The sequence below is a fragment of the Pleurodeles waltl genome, chromosome 12, assembly GCF_031143425.1.
Source record: "Pleurodeles waltl isolate 20211129_DDA chromosome 12, aPleWal1.hap1.20221129, whole genome shotgun sequence".
Lineage (NCBI taxonomy): Eukaryota > Metazoa > Chordata > Amphibia > Caudata > Salamandridae > Pleurodeles > Pleurodeles waltl.
The window spans coordinates 622918197-622941001 of NC_090451.1; the positions used below are offsets into that span (position 1 = coordinate 622918197).

Below are 22805 nucleotides of genomic sequence, written 5' to 3' on the forward strand. Positions count from 1 at the left end.
ATGAAGGCTTGGTTCGCTTTGGGCTCGGGGGCCTTACATGACCTCGAGCTGAGCCAGACCCCGCATCTGGATCGAGCTCTCAGTCGCTCGCTCAATTTTACCACCCTCCAGGAGCTGTGAAACTCTAGTTCCTTGGGTGACAAAGTTCCTTAACATTCAGCAATTGATGCTACGGTATTCGAGTTCAGAACCCACATACATCACAGCCAGACTATGGATATAACATATAACCACATATATGTCGTTTCTTGCCTTGGGAAAGTCGTATATCCGTAAAAAAGGGTCAGATGCATTTTCTGGCATATTATATTCAGAATTTAATACTTGCGTATTTTAAAGCAGTTACCTACTGCATTTTGATTTGAAGTGCTAACATTTTGGACTGTGTAATGAGTTATGGAACCAATATGCATTTACAACGTAAAACTGACATATTCTGAAGCTGTAATAGACTGCATTATAATTGAATATAGTCATAATTTAGAATATTATTGAACAGGCAAACGAAAAAGGGTCCAAAAAGCATTCAGTTTTGTTATATCCCCCAGTGTAAGAGCACAAACTAATCTAGAAGTGCTACCAACTAAATCCGATTCAAATATTTAATCTGTTTGGTCTCCCCCACCATCTCCGGTGGGTCTCCGGTAGTGTAGGTAGCTTGAACAGAAGCAAGCTAGACGGGTTTTTAGAATCCATTGACTGATACAACTTCTCCATAATATTGGGTATACACCAGTGGGTGCGCGAATTAAATCTCACAAATGCTCTATGCCGTGTAATAATGGCTTGCACAAGCAGCATATGTGATTGTTCTAACAAAAACATACACAACAACACCCCTGCAATTTGACATGAATGGTTTACTGATGAGCTTGTTCATGTTAAAATCTTAGTGCAGTAACCAGTAACTAAAAACTGTTCAAAATGTAATTTAGTTATAGGGTGGCCATCTCAATCCACATCATCTCGTACACACTGTTTCTAGTCCTGGGCTTTTACTTACAACATATTGCCTTCTGGGAGTTGTAGTCTTCATTAACTTCCGGTGAGCTAATTATACTAATACACCTTAGAATTATTCATTTGTAATTTAAACGCCTAAGACTGGAACAGTGCTTACTCTGTATATGACACAAAAAACTATCATGGTATTGATCCATAAAGCAGACAATTTGTTTATACCTCTATTTCCGCTGCATCGTGTTCACCTTCCTATTGCTACCTTTTTTGGAGGAAAGTTATACTCCCTTTTATGTGCTACTGCTATTAATGCCTTCTTTACAATATGTGATAATTGGCCAACCTTCTACATGAAGGAAGCTAGGGTTGTATTCCAAGATACACCAACAATCTGGTAATGTTTCATCATTTGGTAAAACTGTTCTTCTCAATGAGGTGTACCACTTCTACTAAATTCTTCGTTGACTCCCTTCCCTCAGGCTGCTACCATCTTACAACCAAAGAGGCAGTGCTCATAGCCAGAGCCTGATGGATAGGAAATACCAGGGCGGTGCTCACTGTCAGGCAGCTATTTCGTATTGGACCTCCATTCCCGAGTCTGATCTCAGCATGTCCAAACAAACAAGTACATACTCATTGATCTTGTGTTTTACCTTCAATTTGGCTGGATGCCAAAGTGAAGCCTTCACATTAAAACTCAGCTTGCTTGTTGAATCGCCCTTCTACAATCAGGAAATATGAGTACTTTCTTCTCATTTATGGTCACAGCAGGCCTAATATATGTGGCATACAGAATCGACATCCTTCCCATCAATTCCATGAGTTCCTCTATAACCACCTACTCACTGAATCATTGCATGCTGGCAATCTATGCACATTACAAACCACAACACTCTGGCAAAAGCCCCCTTGTAGAGCCTCATTATTAAGGAAGCGTGAATGAAAATTGGCATGTGGACTCAATCAGCAAGTCCTAGAGCCCCAAGTGAATGTTCGCCAGCCACACTGCGCCCTCCATGCGTTCCACCTGTTTCTCAATCCACAGAACAATTGGAATTGCGCAATCACGGAGGCTTCTTTGGGATTCTGCTGGGTCACTAAAATCCATCACTTTAGCTCCAACTTAACCGACCAGTGGTGTCACGTTTTGCAGGTCGGTCTCTGTCTTGAGGGGATTCAGGTCCATAGACTCGAACATTTCCTCCATAGAAGTCACTTTTTAACCTAAAATATTGGAAGGGTGCTGCACGTGCATTAAAGCTCAGCTCGCCTCCGAGAAGTCATGGCAAAGGCTTCCATCCAAGCTCCAGGCGTAGGGACGTTGGTTAAACAAAATATGTCTTCTGTATACTTTGTTCTTCTCTTAGACTGTCTTTAGCCCCATCTCTTGTGGAATGCTTGTCCGTGAATTGTGAGCTGGAAGAGGTAGAATGAGGGTGATCCAAGCAGTAAGGAAGTGAGTTACTCACTATCTTGTCTCCAGAACCTTCAGCCCCTTGTGGAGGTTCATAGTGCAGGTTATTCATCACAGGTTGCTTCTTCAGCTCTACACAGCTCAGTTTCCCTGACCATTTTTCTTACCACAGTCCTGAGTCAGAATGGGGGCAGGATTAGCAGCTGTTATGTCATGTCATCTACATTAAATTGACTCTTTCACATTCTCCTTGCAGTCTGTGGCAAGACCAAGACTTTCATTAACAGGAAGCTGACTTGGGCTGCCGCCCTCTTGAGTCACATTAGATTCAGGAGGAGCTGCAGTTCTACGTACCGTCATTGGCAGCCAGCATAGGTATGGGTCAACGGACTCGCTGTGTGGAGGCACGCATGTTTCTCGAGTAAAAATCGCATTCTGGTGAACCGCTCTCAAACCCTGATCCACAATGTCAGGCACTAGAAGTGGAACTGGTGCCAGCGACTGGAGATTCAGCATCTTCTCGGCTCCCCAACCAATGCTAGATTTTCGCTGCAATTTTTTTTGTGGAGTGGTACTGTATAGGGAGAGTGAGCAAATTAACATTTAAAACACTGTATAAACACACTTTTGACCAATTTTCTTGGTACTTCTTGATGTGTAAGATCAGAAATTAGAAAATGAGAGTTGTGGTGAAAACGTAAGTATTGTTTGTGTAAAACACTGTATTCTGACTAGTATCATGGTTAGAAAACTATGTAAGGGACTTTATAGTTTAAAAAATGTTATTAGTTAATTACACAGTAATGCAAATGTTATCATAGTTATGTGTCTAGGCAAACAATTTGGAAAATATTTTCTAGTTTTCTGCCTGTCAGTCATTCTTATTTCTAGAACACTCACAAGCACGAATGTATTTTGCCAGTGTACAAACCTACAATGTGTATAGGTGTAAAGTATTCAAATATACAATAGTTGTTTATGAAATGTGTTTAACATGAGGAAAGGTACATGCATGCTTTTGGTGGCAAGATTGTGGCCACGTGAGAATTACTATATCTATGCATAACTATGGATTCCATGGCACATGACTGTTTACATCATGTATTTAATAATATAATGACTGTCTGCTTGCTGGTGAACCTATGTGTTGCAAGCTTACCTTAAATCCTGGTGTGCGCCGCTGGTTGGTTGAGGTATTTTCCGCACTGGTGTATTGCTTGTTTAGTTGTCATGGCGCATACATATCTCACTTTCTCATGGCAGGATCACTGTGCTTCTAGAAAAATTATTTTTTAGCGTCTCTTTTCAGAGTATGATGACAGGTGAAAAGTCTCATATTCTATTAACTCAATGTTTGTTCCTTTCTCGTCATAGGATGGACGTGAGTATTCACCAACAGCAACTGCCCCCGAAAATGGTGGTGGGAAAAAGAAACAGAAGGAGAAAGAAATGGATGAACTTAAGAAGGAGGTGACAATGGTAAGGAGAACTTTGCTTTAATTATCTTTGAGGCTTGGACTCTAACTGGTCAAACCTGCAAGGACTCTTTTACACTGTTTTACCTGTTTCATTTCAAATGTTATCTATCCATCTATCTATATATCGCTATATGTACCAAGACATTTTGGATTTCTTAACAGTGCAAATCGTTATTTTTGGTCAGTTAGGAAATGCAAAATGCTATTTTTTAATGAACGAAAGGCATTTGCAGTGGTGCAAAATGTGATTTCTGCCTAGTAGAAATTGCATTTTGGAAAACGCTAAATAGGAAATCCCAAGTAGGGATTTCAAAATAGCAAATCACCAACACTATGTACTAAGCATTTCCTTATTGCGAATAGTCACAAAATGTCCATCTAGGAAATGTAATTACCATTAATGTAGATCTGGTGGTGACCAGGTACAAAAAAAAAAAAAAAAAAAAAAATGCATCTGGCTCATTAAGAATGGCGACTCTGTATGTCTTGGCGAGGAAGATGAGGATTTTGGCTGGTAGGCAGTGAAGAAGGTGGAGATAGAATAGGATATTAAGGGTGAGGGTCACCATTTTTTGACAGACTGAGGAGGAGATATATGAGAAGTACAGACTCAGTAGTGAAGTAATTTTGGAATTAATTGCTGAGTCACAACCCCAGGTACAGACTCCAACAGTCAGAAACAATGCAATCCCACCACATGTGCAAGTATACTGTTGTCTACACCTTTTGGCTTCAGGCAATCACCAGGGAGTCATAGCAGTTGCAGGAGGAGTGTCACAAAGTGCATTTTCTAGGTTTTGTCACAGGTTTGTGGACATTGTGGTTAGCAAAGTAAACAAATATATATCTTTACCAAATATGCCCCATTATTTTTAGACAAGCAAAGTAATGTTTTATAGGATAGCATAGTTTCCCGATGTAATTAGCAATGTTGATGGCGCACATATTGCCATATGGCCCCATGCAAATGAATTTATATAACCTTCAAATGGATTCCCCCAGAGACCAGGAAGACAGTCACCCATGCACTCATCAGCAGCAGACTTGACTACGGTAACGCCCTCTACGCCGGCACCACACTCAAACGCAAACTCCAGAGAATCCAGAACACAGCTGCACACCTCGTCCTTGGCCTCCCCCGCCACAAACGAATCTCACCACACCTCGAATCTCTTCACTGGCTCCCCATAGACAAGAGAATTACTTTCAAGATCCTCATCCACGCACACAAATCCCTCCACAACACCGGCCCGACCTACCTCAACGAAAGAGTGAACTTCCACACTCCCACCCGCAACCTCCGATCAGCCGACCTCGCACTAGCTACAGTCCCCCGCATCCATCGAACCACCACAGGAGGCAGGGCCTTCTCCTACCTCGCCCTCACAACCTGGAACTCCCTCCCCACCAACCTCCGCAAAACCAAAGACCTCCTACTCTTCAGAAAAAAACCTCAAGACATGGCTGTTCGAACAGTAACCCCGTAACCCCCCCCCCACCCCCACTAGCGCCTTGTGACCCTCACGGGTGAGTAGCACGCTCTATACATTTATTTTGATTGATTGATATAGCAATATGAAAAGCACCTATTCACAAAATGTACAAGTAGTGTGTGATGCCTCATACATCATCACTGACCTTGTATGTAGATTCCCAGGCAGCACCCATGACTCCTTCATGTTCTGCCACAGTGTAATACATAACTGACTGTCTCAGGGTGAATTAGGCAATGGCTTGTTAATTGGTAAAATCATTGCTGACTTAATGCATACAGTGGCCAGAACTGTTTGTTTTATGTGACCTAATGGTATATCCTTCTCATGTTCTTTAAGGAGACAGTGAATATGCCTTGCATCCTTGGCTACTGACACCATACTTGACTCCAAAAAACAGAAGTCGATAGCACTCCAACAGGGCACATAAGACCACACGCTCTGTCATTAAACGGACCTTTGGCATATGGAAGTACAGGTTCCGCTATCTCCACAAAGCTGCCGGAACACTACTTGACAGGTCTGAGACCACCTTAATTTGGATGGGTGGAATTAGAGGTCTGTTTTCACTTCTCCTCACCAACAGCAAAACCCTGGCAGTAAGGGGCAGTGAAAACTGCTAATTTCTCCCCGTGCCATGAGAGAGGACTTCCATGATGAAGGGGACATTGTATTTTTTATTTTCAAACAGAAAATTCAGGTTCTGGATTTTCTGTTTGAAAATAATGAAGAAAACAGATTGGTGCTGGGCTCCATCAAGTTGATGGATCCATGCACCAAACTTTAAACTGCATTGACAGGAACCACTGCGACTGCAGTTTCTGACAATGTTCTAGAAACAACAGCCGGCTTGGCAGTCATTTCCAAATTTGGTGGGCGGAATAGTCTCGACCTGGAGGACGTTAAGTCCTCCACCAGGCCATGAGAGATTACTCCGTCCACCAACAATTACATTGTTTTCTTGGACTAGTAATGCATTGTGGCTTGCTCAAGTGCAAGCTATTCATCAGCAAGCTATTGTATGCACGCTCGGGATGGATCGCAAGTACCAACAGAGCTTAACCAATGAGAGGAAGTAGAGTAGGTGGTGCAGTACTAGGTAACATCCATCAACTACAGCCTGGAATTGAGGTGACTGGCAACGGCTCCAATGTGAATCCTGCCAAACCGCTTGGTAAGACAATGCATGGCCCAGGCTTTGTCCAGGTTTTCCACATTATAGTGATACAGTGTGTCAACCACTGGGTGTCTGTAAAGAAATCTTGTGCGCGGCCCCAGGAATTCTTTACCCTTATTACAGGGGCACTATGAGTTTTCACATCAAAAAACTAAAGCTGTCAAATACGATCACCTATTTTCAACATTACACATGCTTAGCCACCTCTACCCGTAATGCCATGCGGTACAATAGTAGTCAAACCTTGGCCATGGAGAAGACCTTCACCACTCTACCTAATGTAAGCTGTTGTGCAATGCATGCAGTGCTCTTTCCAACTGAGTAGAAATAGGGCTGCGTTATACCTGTGGCCTAAGTGGCACAGCCTTTTGTCTGAGGTGGGTGGATAATTGTACAGGGATACCATGTCACCGTCAATGACATTTCCTGGCCTGTATCCTTGCACATAAATCTGTCAATTATAAATATTTTCCCTAGAATGGGGAATAACACATGGGCATAGCATTACCAGGTCTAAATCCAGATGTGGTGTCCCTATTTTGAGTACAAATCCTCTTTGGTTTATCACATGGTGGAAAAATTGGAGTCAGGGTAAGGCAGTGAGGGTTGAAAGAAAAGGAGAGGATGTGTGCTGGCAGAAGGGAACATCTTGTGCTTCTCTGTGCCATGGGCGGGTGTCGGGTGGGTGACAGGAGTGAAGGCATGGCTGCATTTGCAACCCAAACCTAAAGTAAAATGACTTTTCCTAATTTTCTATTTTCTATCAGCAAATAGCAATGTAGCAGTTTCCTAAATTGCAATTTTATTAATTGCGATTGCTTATCTGTAGAAATCACTATTAGAGGAATACACTTCTATGTACATTTCATTTTGCGATTCCCTAATAGCGATTTCTACACATTTGTTATTTGAAATCCGCTGAGCAAAAGTTTCATACATATGGCCTTATGTTTGGTCTACAATTCGCCCAGCTCTCTGCTTATCATTGACCGTGCAGATTAGTTAGGCTATTAAGTAGTAAACATGAGGGTACAGATTTCAATATGGACTAAGGCCCAGATGTACAAAAAAGGTAATAGCAATTTTATCTTAATCGCTATTTGGAAATCGCTATTCCTAAAGTATGAAAGATTTTGTTTCATATGTGCGACTCCTAGTTGGTTGCAAATAGACCTGCCTCATGAATAGTAATGTGGTAGGTTGCAATTTGTGACCCATTAGGTATCACAGCCATCACAGGTATGTGGTCTGGCTGGCTCAGCAGACCACCATGTCTGTGAATTCTTTTAAATAAAACAATCTATTATTTTTAAACGCGGCCCATTTTCCTAAAAGAAAACATGCTGCGTTTAAAAACCACTGCCTGCTCTTAAACAATGTTTTCCCAACATTTACAAAGGGGAAGGGGTCCCACAGGGGACCCCTTCCAATTTACAAATGCATTACCACCAACTTTGAGTTGGTGTTAAAATATCAAGGTTTTGCAACCGCATTTCAGTCACGAAACCTTGATACATGACACTAGCAATTGCTATTTTTGAAAGACTGACCTGAAGACGCCCCTCCAGCAGTTTGGGTGTTTGTGCATCAGGAAAAGCATTTTTGCAGTCGAAACAGCCAGATTTTGGAAATTAGGCCATTGTGCGGCAAAAATGCTTTGTACATATGGCGCTAAATGTGTCTGAAGATGAATATGAGTGGCGTGAACAAACCTTTCGGGGGTGTTATCATGAGGCTGAAGGAGGTATCTGGGTTGAGAGGTGTGCATATGACCTAAGGGATGTGAACATGAATTGGAAGTGTCTGCTCATGATTTCTACGGTTGTGTAAACTTCAACATGGTGTACCTGAACGTGTTCATTAGGATGTAAACATGGGTTTACAATTTGATAGAGCACGGGTTTGAGACCTTTTTAACACAATCTTGTGGTAAGTGGACTAGGTTTAGGTAAGTTTGAGAGATTTCAACGTGAGTTTTAAGGTTCGGGACTTAATCATGTGAGTTTGTGAACAAATGTCTAAAATATTTTTCAACAATAATTAGAAGATTTGATCAAGAGAATGAGGGATCTAATTGAGTAGGACGGCATTAAAGTGGAATGAAACTGAAAGAAGTTTTTAAACCAACTTTGCAACATCGTCGACCACCTTTTAGAGTTTTTCAAAGTGTTCATGGGATTGCGAGCCCCAATACGATTTTAGATTGTAAGCATATATTTATTGGGTGGAACACGAACTGGATGTATCTGACGACGGTTGAACAATAATGTTCCATTTGTGAAAATAAGGTTTTATGTGTTTACTAAAAATGTAAAAATTTGAAGGGAATGAGCACACCACCTAAAACATTCCGAAGGATTCGACAATTGTTTAGAAGGCTCTATCTTGCAAAAACCCTTTGTTTAATTAGTAATAAATGATATACATAAAAGTACATTTTCCCTGTAACATCAGTGAAAACTGGGTTGTTTTTACAGTATCTCCCCAAATAATTTATGGGAAAATAAATGCAAGTACATTTTGAAGCACATGAGGTCTGCAGCATTGGTGAAAACTAAACAACAAATCAATGCAGCTTCAGAACAGGATTGTGGGCTTGTTGCTAAAAGAAATATTTGAATTACTTATAAAAAAAATAGTGAGGTGTAAAAGGGCCTTTGTATCTCACTTGCACCGCAGCAATTCTCTATAATTAAACAAGTGCAAATTTTATTACGTATGGCATTAGTCAAGACCTTTTGATTTTAATAAAAATATCTGCATAATATAAATACTTATATGGGCTGTCTACCACCCAATTCCATCCCTTTATTTGTTGTTATGTCATTCCCATTTTTTGCACAATCTACAACATAGGTCAGCCCACTTCTGGAATTTGCTATCTTCAACGTGAGTGTCAGTTTTCGCCTTTTCACATGGAGCACATTCACACACGAAAGAGCTTCCTTCTGTGTCAGGGGCTTCATTAGCAACGTGTGATTTTTTTTAAAACCCCAAAAATATTTTTGCTTTTAGCCTAAGTTTTTTTTATATTGGGAAGGGCCCAGCAGCTCCATTAAGTATAACGTTTTGCAAACACCATGTCAAAACAAAACAAGCATCGGCATTGCCAAAAGTCAGTCAGTTAGAGCCAGACCTAATTGCTTTGCTAACGCTTGTTTTACGTGAGACTTGCATAATTTTGCTCTGCAGGTTTATAAAATACACATTATTATTAGTCAACTTTATGGCACCCATTTATTAACCTCAGAAGCATAAAAGACTGATATAGTCATGGCATGATTCCAAAATGCTGTCTTTCAGATGCATACAAAGTTCAGCAGAGAGTTAACCTACCCACTGGGCTGTCTTACTGGTTTATCAATAAGTGCTTCCTGTAATTTATGTATATTTTAGTCATAGTAAATATTTGACACATTCTTAATATTTCCCCAAGAACCTTGGTTTCTCCTGCTTGAAATGTAAATTCACGGTACCCCTATAGTTAGTCTCTCTTGTGTCTCGGCACCTGCTGTTGTTGCATCTTACAAACCCTTTAAGACTTGCTGTCCTTGGAGATTCAAGGAGAGACACACATCCACAACCCAAGGAGACATTGCTATGGGACATTGTCCAACCGGTGTACAATAAAGACAATCTCCCTATCCTGATCATTGTGCACCCAGGGCTCACTACAGAGTAGTTTAGATGACAGCATCTAGAGAACACAGTACTTCATTACTCTGTTAGTTTAAAGGAAGAACTGAACAGAGATACTTGATCAATTGTACATTGTGAAGGAAAAGTTCTAACTTTTACTTATGACCCTTGACTCCTTGTTGGTCCAGTCCCACTGTTGCAGGTGCAATCATCCAGGAAGCAGGCTACTCACTGTTTAATTTTATTGTTAATTTTGCTCTTGCATATTATATTCACCCAAGAGCAGATGTGCCCTGGCTCTCTACTTGTTGAGCGCCCACAAGAAGATGCAGTGCCAGTGAGTGTGTCTGGAATGCCAGGTGGTAGGATTCATGAAAGCTGCAGCTTCTCCCCTGATTGACCAAGGGATGTGGCAGGCATATGAAGTAGTGCTACGTGTTATTACTTGATATGAACTGCTCACCTGCCCTGCATATGGGACAAGTAAGTCTCTAATGTCATGGGCTGGGGTGGGTAGGCAGAAAGATATTGGCCCATGCTATACCAGTGTATATGTGCTGTGGTGGGTCTAGGACAGGGTGTCTTATCAGTCTCCGCCAATGAGCTGCTGATGGGTATGAAATGGAATCTGCTTGTCCCTGCCAGTGTTCCATTGTGTGATTGGCCAGAGAGGGACACCTCTAGTGATAATTTATGACTAGCACCTCAATGGCTGCCTGGATCTGTCCACCACCTTTCTCTTGCAGTTTCCCAAAGAGGCAGGACAGAGGACTAAGTCCTACACTTGCCCCATATGGTTGAGCAAGAAGCCACCACATGCCCCAAAGTGCTCACTATCACCAGGACTAATGATGGTGATCTTAGCCTGCGTCTCGAAGAGCGCCCTGCAGTAGCTGATTAACAGAATCAGGCAGAATCAGACACCACTGAATCAGCAGTTAAATAAAACATGGGATCATCACAAAAAAGGCACAAGTAAACAGCTTTATAAAGCCCATTATTTGGTAGAATGACACAACAATATGGAATAACCAAGCCTGACCCACCACCCGTTAGCCCCAAACTTGTAGCTACTGCCAAAGTTCATTCAACACAACAAAAAGAGTGGTTTTGGGCCTAAGGTAGCAGGAGTTGAACAGGTTAAGGTTTTTGACTTGGTTTATAAATTTTAAGATCTCTGAGGGTTATGAACAATAATGTATTGCATGCCAACTAGTAAAGGGCCTACATGTGTCATCTAAATTCGTCAAATAAAGACTAAACTTAATTTTATCGCCCAAAATGTTGGGTTCAAGTGTGAATAATTATGCTCCCCTCCTTCAAGCTCATATTCGGAATTCTCAAGTGTTTCATCAATCCTTTTCAATCTTGTCAAGACCATGTTCAAACTCTCAATAATTTATTATTATAATATTACTTAATTTGTAACCTGGCCGTTGATAGCATGTGTAGGACTCATGGACGCCCATGGGTGTTTTAGGAACACAGGTTAAGAACCTCTGTTTTAAAGTATGGTTCAAAGCTCTCAAACTAGGGCACAAAACACTCAAACTATATTGAATATCTGTGTGAATTTGTTTTAAGATAAGTCCACTTCTTTGTATCTGACAAACCAAATGGTGATCTGTAGCAATTCTATGTGCTTGTATATATGTTTGAACTGCTTGCTGTTTAATCAAGGTCACAACTGGATATCAGTAATCATCAAAAGAATCACACCAGTGAGCCCAGTCCCTAGCATTATGCATCATGTTGCATTGGCAAATATGGTCAGAAACACACTAGTGCATGGACTGTGTGAGTCTGCCAGGAACATCATTTCCTCATGAGGGTGCTTCTAAGGAACCCACCTGCTGTGGATTATGAACCCCTACCTCAGCACGACATGCACATATATTAGCTGGTAAGATTTCAGGAATGACTCCAAGCACATTGTTTCTAGTCTTCCCACTTTTCTAAAACAAAATTGTGTCTCTGTCATGATGTGCAGTGTCTGGCTTAACACCAAACAGCCATCTCTTCCTTAGGTTTGCACTTCTCATTGTTTGCCCTTATATTTACATATCTCTGGCAAGCAAGGCTGGTGGTGAAAGTAGCATCTATAGGCATACAAACTTATCTAACCACCTGAATATAAAGATAGATGGATGGATAGATAGATAGATAGATAGATAGATAGATAGATAGATAGATAGATAGATAGATAGATAGATAGATAGATAGATCCTCCTCTGGTGATGTGCTGTCTTCAAGCATTTGGAGAGGGAGCACCAGGAGTGCTTTTCACGAAATAAATGTATTTATATATTATACCGATACTTATGCATGACACTGGTTGACACATTTCAATGCCGACCTTTACCTGGACTATATATGTGTTTAGTATTGTGGGCACATGTATAATTCCCACTTGCAAAACAGGGATGTATTATTTGCAAAGTGACTGGTATGGAGTTGGCAATGCAAATTGAAATGCTACTGATGTATTAATGGCTTGCATTACAAATGTATATATGTAAGGGTCGTAATAGTACCTATGTAATGAATATTATGTACACAGGTCAAAATGTGCTGCTCTCTGGGCTTGGAGTCCAATGCAGGAATGGAGGTCTGCAAGAGCCCGCAGATTTGGTTTTGTTTTCCAAAATGGGATTTGCATTTGTTTTCCACAACGCGAAACACTTTTTAGGTCGAAGCCTACTAGACAACGCAGCTTGCTGGTTTGCTTAAGACCTCTTGGGAGCATTCTGAAAGCTGACCTGAGACTACAATCCACCCATTGCTCACCATTGGCTTTGCGGCTTGTAACTCACATTAACTTGATTTCTATTTGCAGGCTTTATTTGTTGTTTTAGGCTTGTTAGAAATGGGGTTTCTGATTGGCTAGGATATGCACCTAAGCCAGGCAGAACCCACCCACTCTAGTCAGGGCAAGAGAGTTACACGTCCAAGATAACCCCTGCTCTCCCCCTTGGTAGCTTGGCACGAGGAGTCAGGCCTATCCCAGAAGCAAAGTGTGAAGCGTTTGCACAACATACACAGCACACGTGACGCACTATCCCCACCACAAAGGAAACACAACACCAAGTTATATGGAAATATACTGTATTGTACACAACGCAATTATTAGACCAAACATGACATGTCAGTAATATCCTGCTACCTAAGCAGTTGTCAGAACGTTACAGGTTACATTAGTTACTCTGCAGAAGTAGCAGTAGTCACTTAACACACAGGATACTTATTATTCCTCAACATAAGCAGTAGTCAGAATTCACATTACTGCACAAATGCACTTATCATAGAAATATCATAGAAATATCATAAATGCCCATATCAGGAACATTATAAAACATATGGCAAGTCAGGAATACATATTAGCATGTTATGCCCATACAAGGAACATCAGCAAAACACAAATTTTGCATTATACCAGAAGCACGTTAGCACATCAGTCCCTAATGTCCATGCTAGGCACATTCAGAAAGCATATGTGCACCAACTAGTACTTGTTGTGGGAAAGCTCTTCCAGTGCAAGAAGACACAATAGGGGGCCCGGATGCTCCTTACGCTCAATGGGCTCCTCGCGTTGATGTCGGGGGTGACACACCCCCCTAACGGTTTGTATGACGGGCCCAGAAATGACAAGGGGGCACAGTCGGGGGCAACCCGCCTCTCGCGGGGCCCACAACAAAACGGGAAGACTGCACTGGGCAGGGAGCCTCCAGCAAGGCTTCCACCCCCCCCCCCACGTTCTCCTCGAACTCCTCTGGGACTCCGGCGGGGCAGGGGGAGCCGCCGATGAGTCTTCCTTCCCCCCTGCCCATCGGCAAAGACAAAAGGGGCCTGGTGGGGTGGGGGAGCCTGCGATGAGGCTTCCTTCTCCCCGCCCGGCTTCCGGATGCAGGCTGCAGCCCGCCTGTGCCGTAACAGAGGGGAGGCACCAGAGTGGGTGCCTGCCTGTGCCCATGGGGTGCTCCTCAGAGCACGATAAGAGCACGCTCGCTCCTTTTCTTCAATGGATGGTGCCCTGGGGGTTCCCGGGACAGCACGTCTCAGACACAAAGTTAAATCCAGAATGCCCACGCCACAGTGGTGATTCTTTCCCGGCAACGTGCCCTCCAGGTGCTTAAGGATTGAAACAAAAGAGCTCTCTAGGTGCCAGAATGCATGCAGCGACAGTGCTCTCCAAGCACTGAACGATGAGGGGAAAACACTCTACTAGGCGCTATTGGCAGTTGCTGGGGTCAGGGGCCACAGCACCCTGCCCCTGCGGGACAACAGTCAAAGACAAGGAGCACAGGTGGCAGGGCCCAGCAGCAGGCCAGCGCAAGGGGAATGCTAGCAGATGGCAGTCCCTCCTATTGACCCAGCAGGTCACATATCAGCACAACAGCAGCAGTCCATAGTGGTTCCTGGTGAGTGCTTCCAGCCATCTGTGTCCAGTTCAAGGTAAGCTCCAAAGTGCCTCAAAATTGTAGGGAAAACTTCCCTGTACTTACACTCAGTTTTACAGTGTGATTACAAAGAAGGGGAGAGGAGGTTCCAACCAGTTACAATTGTTTCTGGGATTGCCCCCTCTCTCCTCTAGCACAGGCTCCAAACATCAGTTGGGGGTGAACGACCCTATTGTGTGAGGCCAGGGCACGGCCTTTGCAAATGCAGGTGTGACCCACCTCTCCCTTCTCTCAGGCCAAGAAGACTATTCAGTATGCAGATGCACCTCTGTGACACTTCCACCCTCCCCCGTGTACAGGCTGTCTGAAAAGTATGCACAAAGCCCCAACTGTCACTCTGCCCAGACGTGGATTGGAGTCAAGCTGCAAAACACCAGTCATAAAGCACAGAGAAATGCTCACTTTCTAGAAGTGCCATTTCTGTAATAGTAATAAAAAATCCACTCACACCAGTAGGCAGCATTTCTCATTACCATTACAACCATACCAAACATGCCTACCCTATCCCTCATAAATCAGACAATACACCCTACACATAAAGAAGGGCATTTCCAATGCAATCCTATGAGAAGGCAGCACTCACAGCAGTGAGAAACCAAATAGGCTGTTTATCACTACCAGGACAGGTCACGCTACCTGTCACATGTCCTGCCTTCTACATACATAGCACCCTGCCCAAAGGGCTAGCTAGGGCCTACCTTAGGGGTGACTTACATGTAGTAAAAGGGGAGTTCTGGGCCTGGCAAGTACATTTAGATGCCAGGTCCCTGTGGCAGAAAACTGCGCATGCAGGCCTCAGACAGGTTTGAAAGGCTACTTCAGTGGGCGGCGCAAGCAGCGCTGCAGGTCCACTAGTAGCATTTAATTTATATGCCCTGGGTATAGAGATACCACTGTACAAGGGACTTACAGGTAAATTAAATATGCCAATTAGGTATAAGCCAATCATACCAACTTTAGAAGGGAGAGCACCTGCACTTTATCACTGATCAGCAGTGATAAAGTGCTCAGAGTCATAGAACCAACTGCGAAAGGTCAGAAAAAAATAGGAGGAAGGAGGCAAAAAGTCACGGGATGTTCCTGCCACAAGGGCCAAGTCCAACAAGGCTGTCCAGCTTTAGTTAGTCCCTCTGGTGAAGCATAACCTATTTTTCTTCCACAAGTGCTTGTTTTCTGTAAATAGGCCTCTAAATGTTGTTTCTATCTTGTCACATTTGCTGCATTCACTGTCAGAGGTCAAAAATGTCAGGCTCTGTCTTCTGAGGGAGATTGGGTTTTCTTTTCGTTCTCTGACTTCAAAGAGAGAGGATTTATCTGGTAACAAAATGTAAATGAAGTATGTGAACATTTAAGAATGTATCCAAATTTGGAAAGCACAAATAAAACACATTTTTTGTAATTCTGATGTGTGTTGGAAATAAATATTTTAATACAATCGGAACAAATCAATACACTAGGTGGTGCCGTTTTCGACATTATTGTTTGTGCTCTGCATAGTTTTATCAGTAAGACTCTGTCTATGCAAATGTAATGGTCATTTCAATTGAAAATATGTTGACTGTAATGGCAGTGCACTACCACACGATGCATAATCTGCAAAACAGTCCCCCATAAGGCACCGTGTTTGGATAAGGTACATGTGGATCTTTTTATTAACAGATCCGAGGTCTGGAGTCCCTACCTTGCTCTAATTTTTAGTTAATTACTCAGAGGAGCTCCCTTTCCTCCTTCTTGGGCCGGGCCGAAATTTCCCCGATATTTAAGAATGGGTTACTCAATCATCCAACAAACTATAGGCGATCAGCCTTATAGATAGCTCCCAGAAGATGTTTGCAAGGGTCATCTGAATAGGCTACAAAAATGGATGAACGCTGCACAGATATTAACCCCCTTCAGGCTGGCTTTAGGGACCACACTAGCACAATGGATCAGGTTTTTTGTCTTCTGGTGTTTGTTTATATAGGATGTGGGTGCCTCCATGTAGTGTTTGCTGACCTGAAGTCATCGTTTGATCTTATATCTCGCCCCAAGTTGTGGCAGATTTTGGCTGACATAGGGGTGCCACAGGGAACAAAGGGATGCGTCTATTCTTGGTGTAGCCGAAAAACGATTTATGCATCAAGTTACAGGCTTACTCCTCAACATGCCATTGACCAACCTTGAGGTTAGATCTGGTGCAAGAAAGCGTTGTGGATAAAGTCACTCTAAGGTCCATTTTATACTGAAAGAAGTTATGGGCCACTCCAGAATTGTCCACCTACCAGACAAGCTTGTCTGAGATACTGTGACAGCCGGCAGCTAATAACATTCTGTGGTTGAAGCATGTAAAGGTGACTTTGTCGAATATTGGTCTTGCACATCTCCGGGAAATTTCTACGGAGGTTAGTTTCATCTCTAAGGCCTAAGCCAAGTGAGCGTTCTGGCAATTGAAGCAGAATCTATCACATTGTCAGACAAACCTGGGCTCCTTGACTACGTCATTTCTGCTACAGAAGGATGAGTTTATGCTAGAACAGTTCCTAGATGAAATAGAGCCCCCGCTGGCCAGAAAGCTTTATCTGCAACTTAGATATGGGTCCCTGCCCCTTTGAGCTTTACCACCAGTTGGGGTTGCACCATTAGGTTTAGCACAGAATTGTGCCCCCTTTGCACTGATCTGGACGAAATACTTGAGCATGTGCTATTTTTTGTCCATCATATTGCAGTGCCAGGAACAAAAATGGATATTGCCAATCTATCATAATATTGAGGGGTAGGGTGTATAGAAAGGCACTGAGAATCCTAAGATCTGACAATAGTCAATGGGTGGTCTTCGGGGTTTCATGGTTTGTGCTGGCCATGTGGAGAATTATTCAAAAAAAGCGTTTTGATTGATTCTGCCTACCACTAGCGATATATCTAGTCTACCTAGTGTGTTTGGTATCCCTCTTATGTGATGTTTTGTTTTTAATTATTTATTCATTTGATATATTTTGATCTATTTTGTATCTATTTTTACTTTAATTAATTTTAACCCTGTTTTACATATTGTATTGTTTTGTAAACAAACTTTTGATGGCAATCGCCGAATATAGTTTTGCATGAACTAGCATACTCTACTCCAGTCCACGCCACTCTACAACTCTCTACTCCACTCTGTGCCCCTCCACTCTGACACTCTATGCCATGCCATTCTATGGCACTCTACTACACTCTATTCTATGCCACTCAACTCCTCTCTCACTCCATTCTAATCCACTCTGCACCACTCTATGCTACTCTAAGCACCATTCCCTGCCCCTTCTCTCTACACCCTTCCTCTCTATGACACTCTAATCCTCTCTATTGCAGCCCAATACACATCACTTTACTCGTCTCTACGCTACCCCACTGCACGCCACTCTACGTTACACTACTCCACTCTACCCACTCCACTGTATGCCACTTTACTCCACTCTACACCCATTCCACTGTATGCCTCTCCCCTCTGCAACAGTCCAATGTAGACCACTTCACGCTACACTACCCCACTCTACTCTGCTCCACTCTCCACCTCTCCACATGCCACTCTACTCTACAGCACACTATTCCATTCCACTCTATTTTATGGCACTCCAATCTATGACATTCCACTTTACGCCACTCCACGACACTCCTCAACACTCCTCTCTACGCCACTCCACAACCCTCCACTTTACGCCACTCCACTCTATGCACACTGCTTAGTTCTACGCCAGTTCACTCGACAATACTACACTCCACACCACAAATTTTTAGCCATGCTGGTGTACAACATGACTAAAACACATTGGGAAAGTCAATAGCTCTTGCATAGGCGAGAGCTATTGGCTTTGCCAATGCTTGTTTTTTAAAAAAAATCCACGTCTGTCAAAGTCCCAGGTGTTGCTTTAAAAAATGTTTTGCTGTTTGGGAAGACTTTGGGGAGGCGGAAGACAGTGATCATTTATACCACCACCTGCTGCCCCAGGGGCAACAATCATGATTCATACTTTATAAAAGGGAAGGTGTCTTAATCGCAGTAACTCAACAATGGTATCCAACTACAGCCTCAGTCACAAACTATTGATTTCCAAATTACAAACAGGAGGGGACGCTTCCTTTACGCTCCCTCCTATGTGCGGTTGGGAAAGGATCGTAGAAGCCCTTTTAAGAATTGCATAGAATTTCCCAACTCAAAAAATGACTTTTTTGCATTAAGATAAGCCATTTTGAGGTCGCAAAACCACATGGTTTGTGATAGCGAACTAAAAATAAGCGGTTCAATCCATCAAGAAAGATACAATCTCTTTGTACTTGTTTACAACTCTTTACACTACTACAATTAAATACGTCTAGTTCTGAACTATATGCACTTAAGTGGAAAGAAATAAAATTTGCTTTAGCTGTTTCTCCACCAATAACAAAATGTGATTTGCAAAAAGAGGAAATGATCAGGAAAAGAAGCCTCTTACCTTTTTGTCGTGAAAAAGACATACGCATCGTTAATGGCTTGTGAGTTGTTTGTGTACACATTGTCACCTTGAAAAATCATTTTACACACAAGATAGAAATCCTAGGTGGAATGAGCACTGTAGTTTTTTGTGTGTCTGAAGTACAGCTGAGCAGGTTCCCTCTGCCATGTGGTCAGATCGCACGCATAAGCCAGCTCATTTGTTGTTTCTGTCTTTAATGTCCTGACACCCATGGGGGGAAAACAATTCAAATCAACTCCTGCAGTAACTTTAACCTCGTGCTGCAACCAGATGTCTTATGACTTTTGCTAGGCAAGCATTTTTTCAAACTAGCTGCTACGTGCAGTAAACGTCCCCAGTATGTTACATGGACCAACAATTCTAAGTGAATGATGGGTCTTAGTCCGACTTTCAGATATGACTCCAGGCACGCGGTCACTGATGTGATGTGTTGGATAAAGATGGAGTGTGTTTCTTTGTGAGCATCTCAAAGATCATGTGTGATATTTAACCTCTGGAGTGGAGTGATGCTCTAGTATTCAACTCATGGGCATTGACCCGCTAGGTCATTAGAATCTTCAACTGGCAACAGAATGATCATCTGATGGCACTGTGGTGAAGTATTAAATGAATGTACCTTTCCACTAATTCGAAAAGTGGTCCTATTTTTAATTTTGGTATATGCGTTTAAAATGCAGGTGGTCTACCAATAAAAATGTCTGAATGTCTAGAACTGCTAGTTGCAACATTCCCGGTGTTCGTTCACTAAGGTGCGTATCTTGTCACGTGCCCAGTGCTCAAAAAGAAACCTCAAGGCAAATGGAACGCAATATTTCTAACTGCAAATTACCATCTACACAGCGTTCTCATTGGTGTTTGTGCTTGTTAATTCTGTACTGCATCTTTCTTTAAAGTAAATATGATTTGCAAAACAACTTGCAAGAAGGAACAGAAAGTGGAACTCTAATTGTGTATTTGAGGTAGGAGTAACAAATAAAAAAAACACAATATACCGAGTGAGCATTAACAGAAAATATTCTCTTTTGGTATATGGAGTCCTTATGCAGTGGCTGCCCAACAGGTAAAAAGCCAGGCTCAAAGAACTTGTGGATTTCCATGGTGGTGGAGGTGATAAACCAGAGGTTAATTCCACACAGATTTGCCAAGCAAGTGGATTTACAATATGTCATATTTTGAAGAGCACCATCTTTGTATTGTCCGAACTGGTGCATCACAAAAGAGGTTGACGGAAGAGAAAGGATGTGGGCCTGTAACGTTCCATTAGATGTTTACTTAAGGCAAAGAAGTCCTCTTTTAAAATGTCATATGGGGTTAAGGGGCTACTTTTAAGCATGAAGACAGATCATTGCAGGCCATTTGCCATGATCCAATGAGCTTGTACTCAAATATATAGTTTTCATGGCTGCTTTAATACATGATCGACTCCATGTTGCATAGGGGATCTAATCTTCTTTCTTTGTTTCCAACTTGAACACTATGAAATGAGGAGTTGATTGCTCCTCCCTGATCCATTGTGATTGAGCCTATATTTGCTGCAGCTCACACATTTAATTGTACCCCTTCATGTTTCCACAAATGTTTTAAGTGAAGGGTCAAGTTTGCAAAACAGGTAGATATACCAGCAGACAGAGATGTACACCTATGACTTGTGGAGATTTTTTGCTACTACCTAATTCATAAAACCCCAAGTTAGTTACCACAGACGTCTGCAATTTGGCCCATCCCTATGTCTGTAGGGCGTGCTTAATGGTAAATCCTCAGGCACTTGTTAATTCTGATGTTTGGTTGTGCACTTCATTGTTTTATTCTGGCTTGTCGTTTTAAATTTAATTGCTTTTGGAGTGCCTAATCATATTTATTGTTTAAAATATCTAAACTTTCATTCATTTCAACCCATTTGTAATATTAGTACTTCATTCTTAGCACCTCCTTTTTTATCCTCCTCACACATAACATTCTTAAATTAGTTATCCTTTTATAGTTGTCTATAATAATGTGTTTTATGTTCTTTTGAGTTTTCTTCAATTTTGTGATACAATCATTTAATAATTTTAATTTATTTGGGTAACTGTTTTCTAAATTATTTAGTCGTAAAAAAAATTTAACTTAAAAAAAAATCAGTGTTGAGATTAATATTAACCCCAGCCCCTGGATAAAATGAAGGTTTTCAGAGCACCTACTGACATGGACGTTATTTAGGGGTCGCCAGGGGTCGCAGCTACGACCCTGGCTTGCCCCTTGCGGCCCTGGCACTGTCTTTGTAACCGCTGGCCTCAGAGGTGACAAAATCAGAGCCAGGAACATTGGGCAGCTCGCCCCTATGGACATCATTTGGAGCTCCAATTTCCTTTTCTTCAAAGTTTTTATTACAGTAACAGTTAATAATAATATTCGCTATTATCATAATAAAGAATGGAGTCCAATTAGATGGAATGTGAACCTTCCTGACAGCTGCGGTAAGTAACAAATGCTTTTAAATGTGTGTTGTGTGCATATGAGAACACATTTATGTGAGCGTGTTTGTATATGTGATTCTGTATGTATATATAAGCATGTGTGTGTGAGTTAATGCAAAGTTCAAAAGGTGTGTGATGTCACTTCCGCTACCCCTTGCCTTTTGGTGAATTGATGGTCATGCCTACTGACACTTGCTGCACCATTTATGCCTGGTGAATTTGATGTAAGGTTAGGTATGTTGATAGGAGTTGGAAAGACATTGTTTAATACATGAATACCCTCAAAAAGTATGGCTTTTGTAGGTGTTGACAGCATTAGCACTGCATACCCCCAGTGGGCACCCCCTGGACTAGCCCTATCACTTACGAATGCAGATCTCTTCCCCTCCTAAATTGTGAATGGCCTATATGTGTGCAAATATCTGCAAATCCTGCCTTTGGGAATCGGGATCAGTAGTGCCTAGTTTGTGCTGGAGGGTGAGGGGATGATAAGTGCACCAACACTTATTTTTGGGGACAAGTACTTATTGTTCATCCTCCAACTTTGATCCAGAGGAGGAGAAAAAAAGCACAAGGGGGTGATAGAAAATGCAAGCGAAAGTTGGACAAACAGTGACTAAGGGAGAAATTGAGGGGCGAAAAAGAATCCCCAACTGTGAGATAAAGATGCATGAAGCATATGACAGTTGAAGAATTAGATGGAAACAAGATGAGACAGCCTCCTAAGAAAATCTTTGGGCCTCTGCACTTATTTTTGTTTTACAAATTAGAAACGGTTTAACATTTTCATTGTTTACTTTACACTTTACACTTTACACTCTGGGTGGGCGGCAAGCTCCGCTCCACTGTCGGAGCTAACTGAGTTTTTGTCACTCCGCGCTCTGCTTGGAGTGTAAAGTCTGACCAAAAACTCCACTAGCCCTGCCAGCGGAGTGGAGCTCACTCCATGCACACTGCAGCCCAGTTATAGGCTACACAGCGCAAGCACAGACAGTCTGCGCTTGCACCGTGTGGTCCATAACTGGTACTGCAATACGCACTCACTCACCTGTCATCGGCAGAGCTGATCACCGGCAGCTCCGGATTCTAGGCCTCCCTCTGATGGTGACCACCAGCACCACTCTGGGCAGAGGGGGCCAGAGAGCCAGGCCGCTGGCGATGAGGACCCCCTGGGAGAACCCAGGCAAGTCCTCCTTTTTTTTTCTTTGTTAATGTGCACACTGGTGCACAAGAGGCCTGAAACAACAGCTTTCGCTGCC

The 22805-nt window shown here is 42.4% G+C and overlaps 1 protein-coding gene across 2 annotated transcripts in view; it reads left to right on the forward strand.

Moving 5' to 3' along the window:
- The window catches only part of LOC138268391 (sodium/potassium-transporting ATPase subunit alpha-2), a 177443-nt gene that overhangs the window by 48510 nt on the left and 106128 nt on the right, over positions 1–22805 (forward strand). For both annotated transcript variants that reach the window (XM_069217977.1, XM_069217976.1), the window contains exon 2: positions 3749–3853. In XM_069217977.1, the coding sequence (XP_069074078.1) occupies positions 3749–3853 (105 nt within the window). The remainder of the gene's footprint in view (positions 1–3748; positions 3854–22805) is intronic.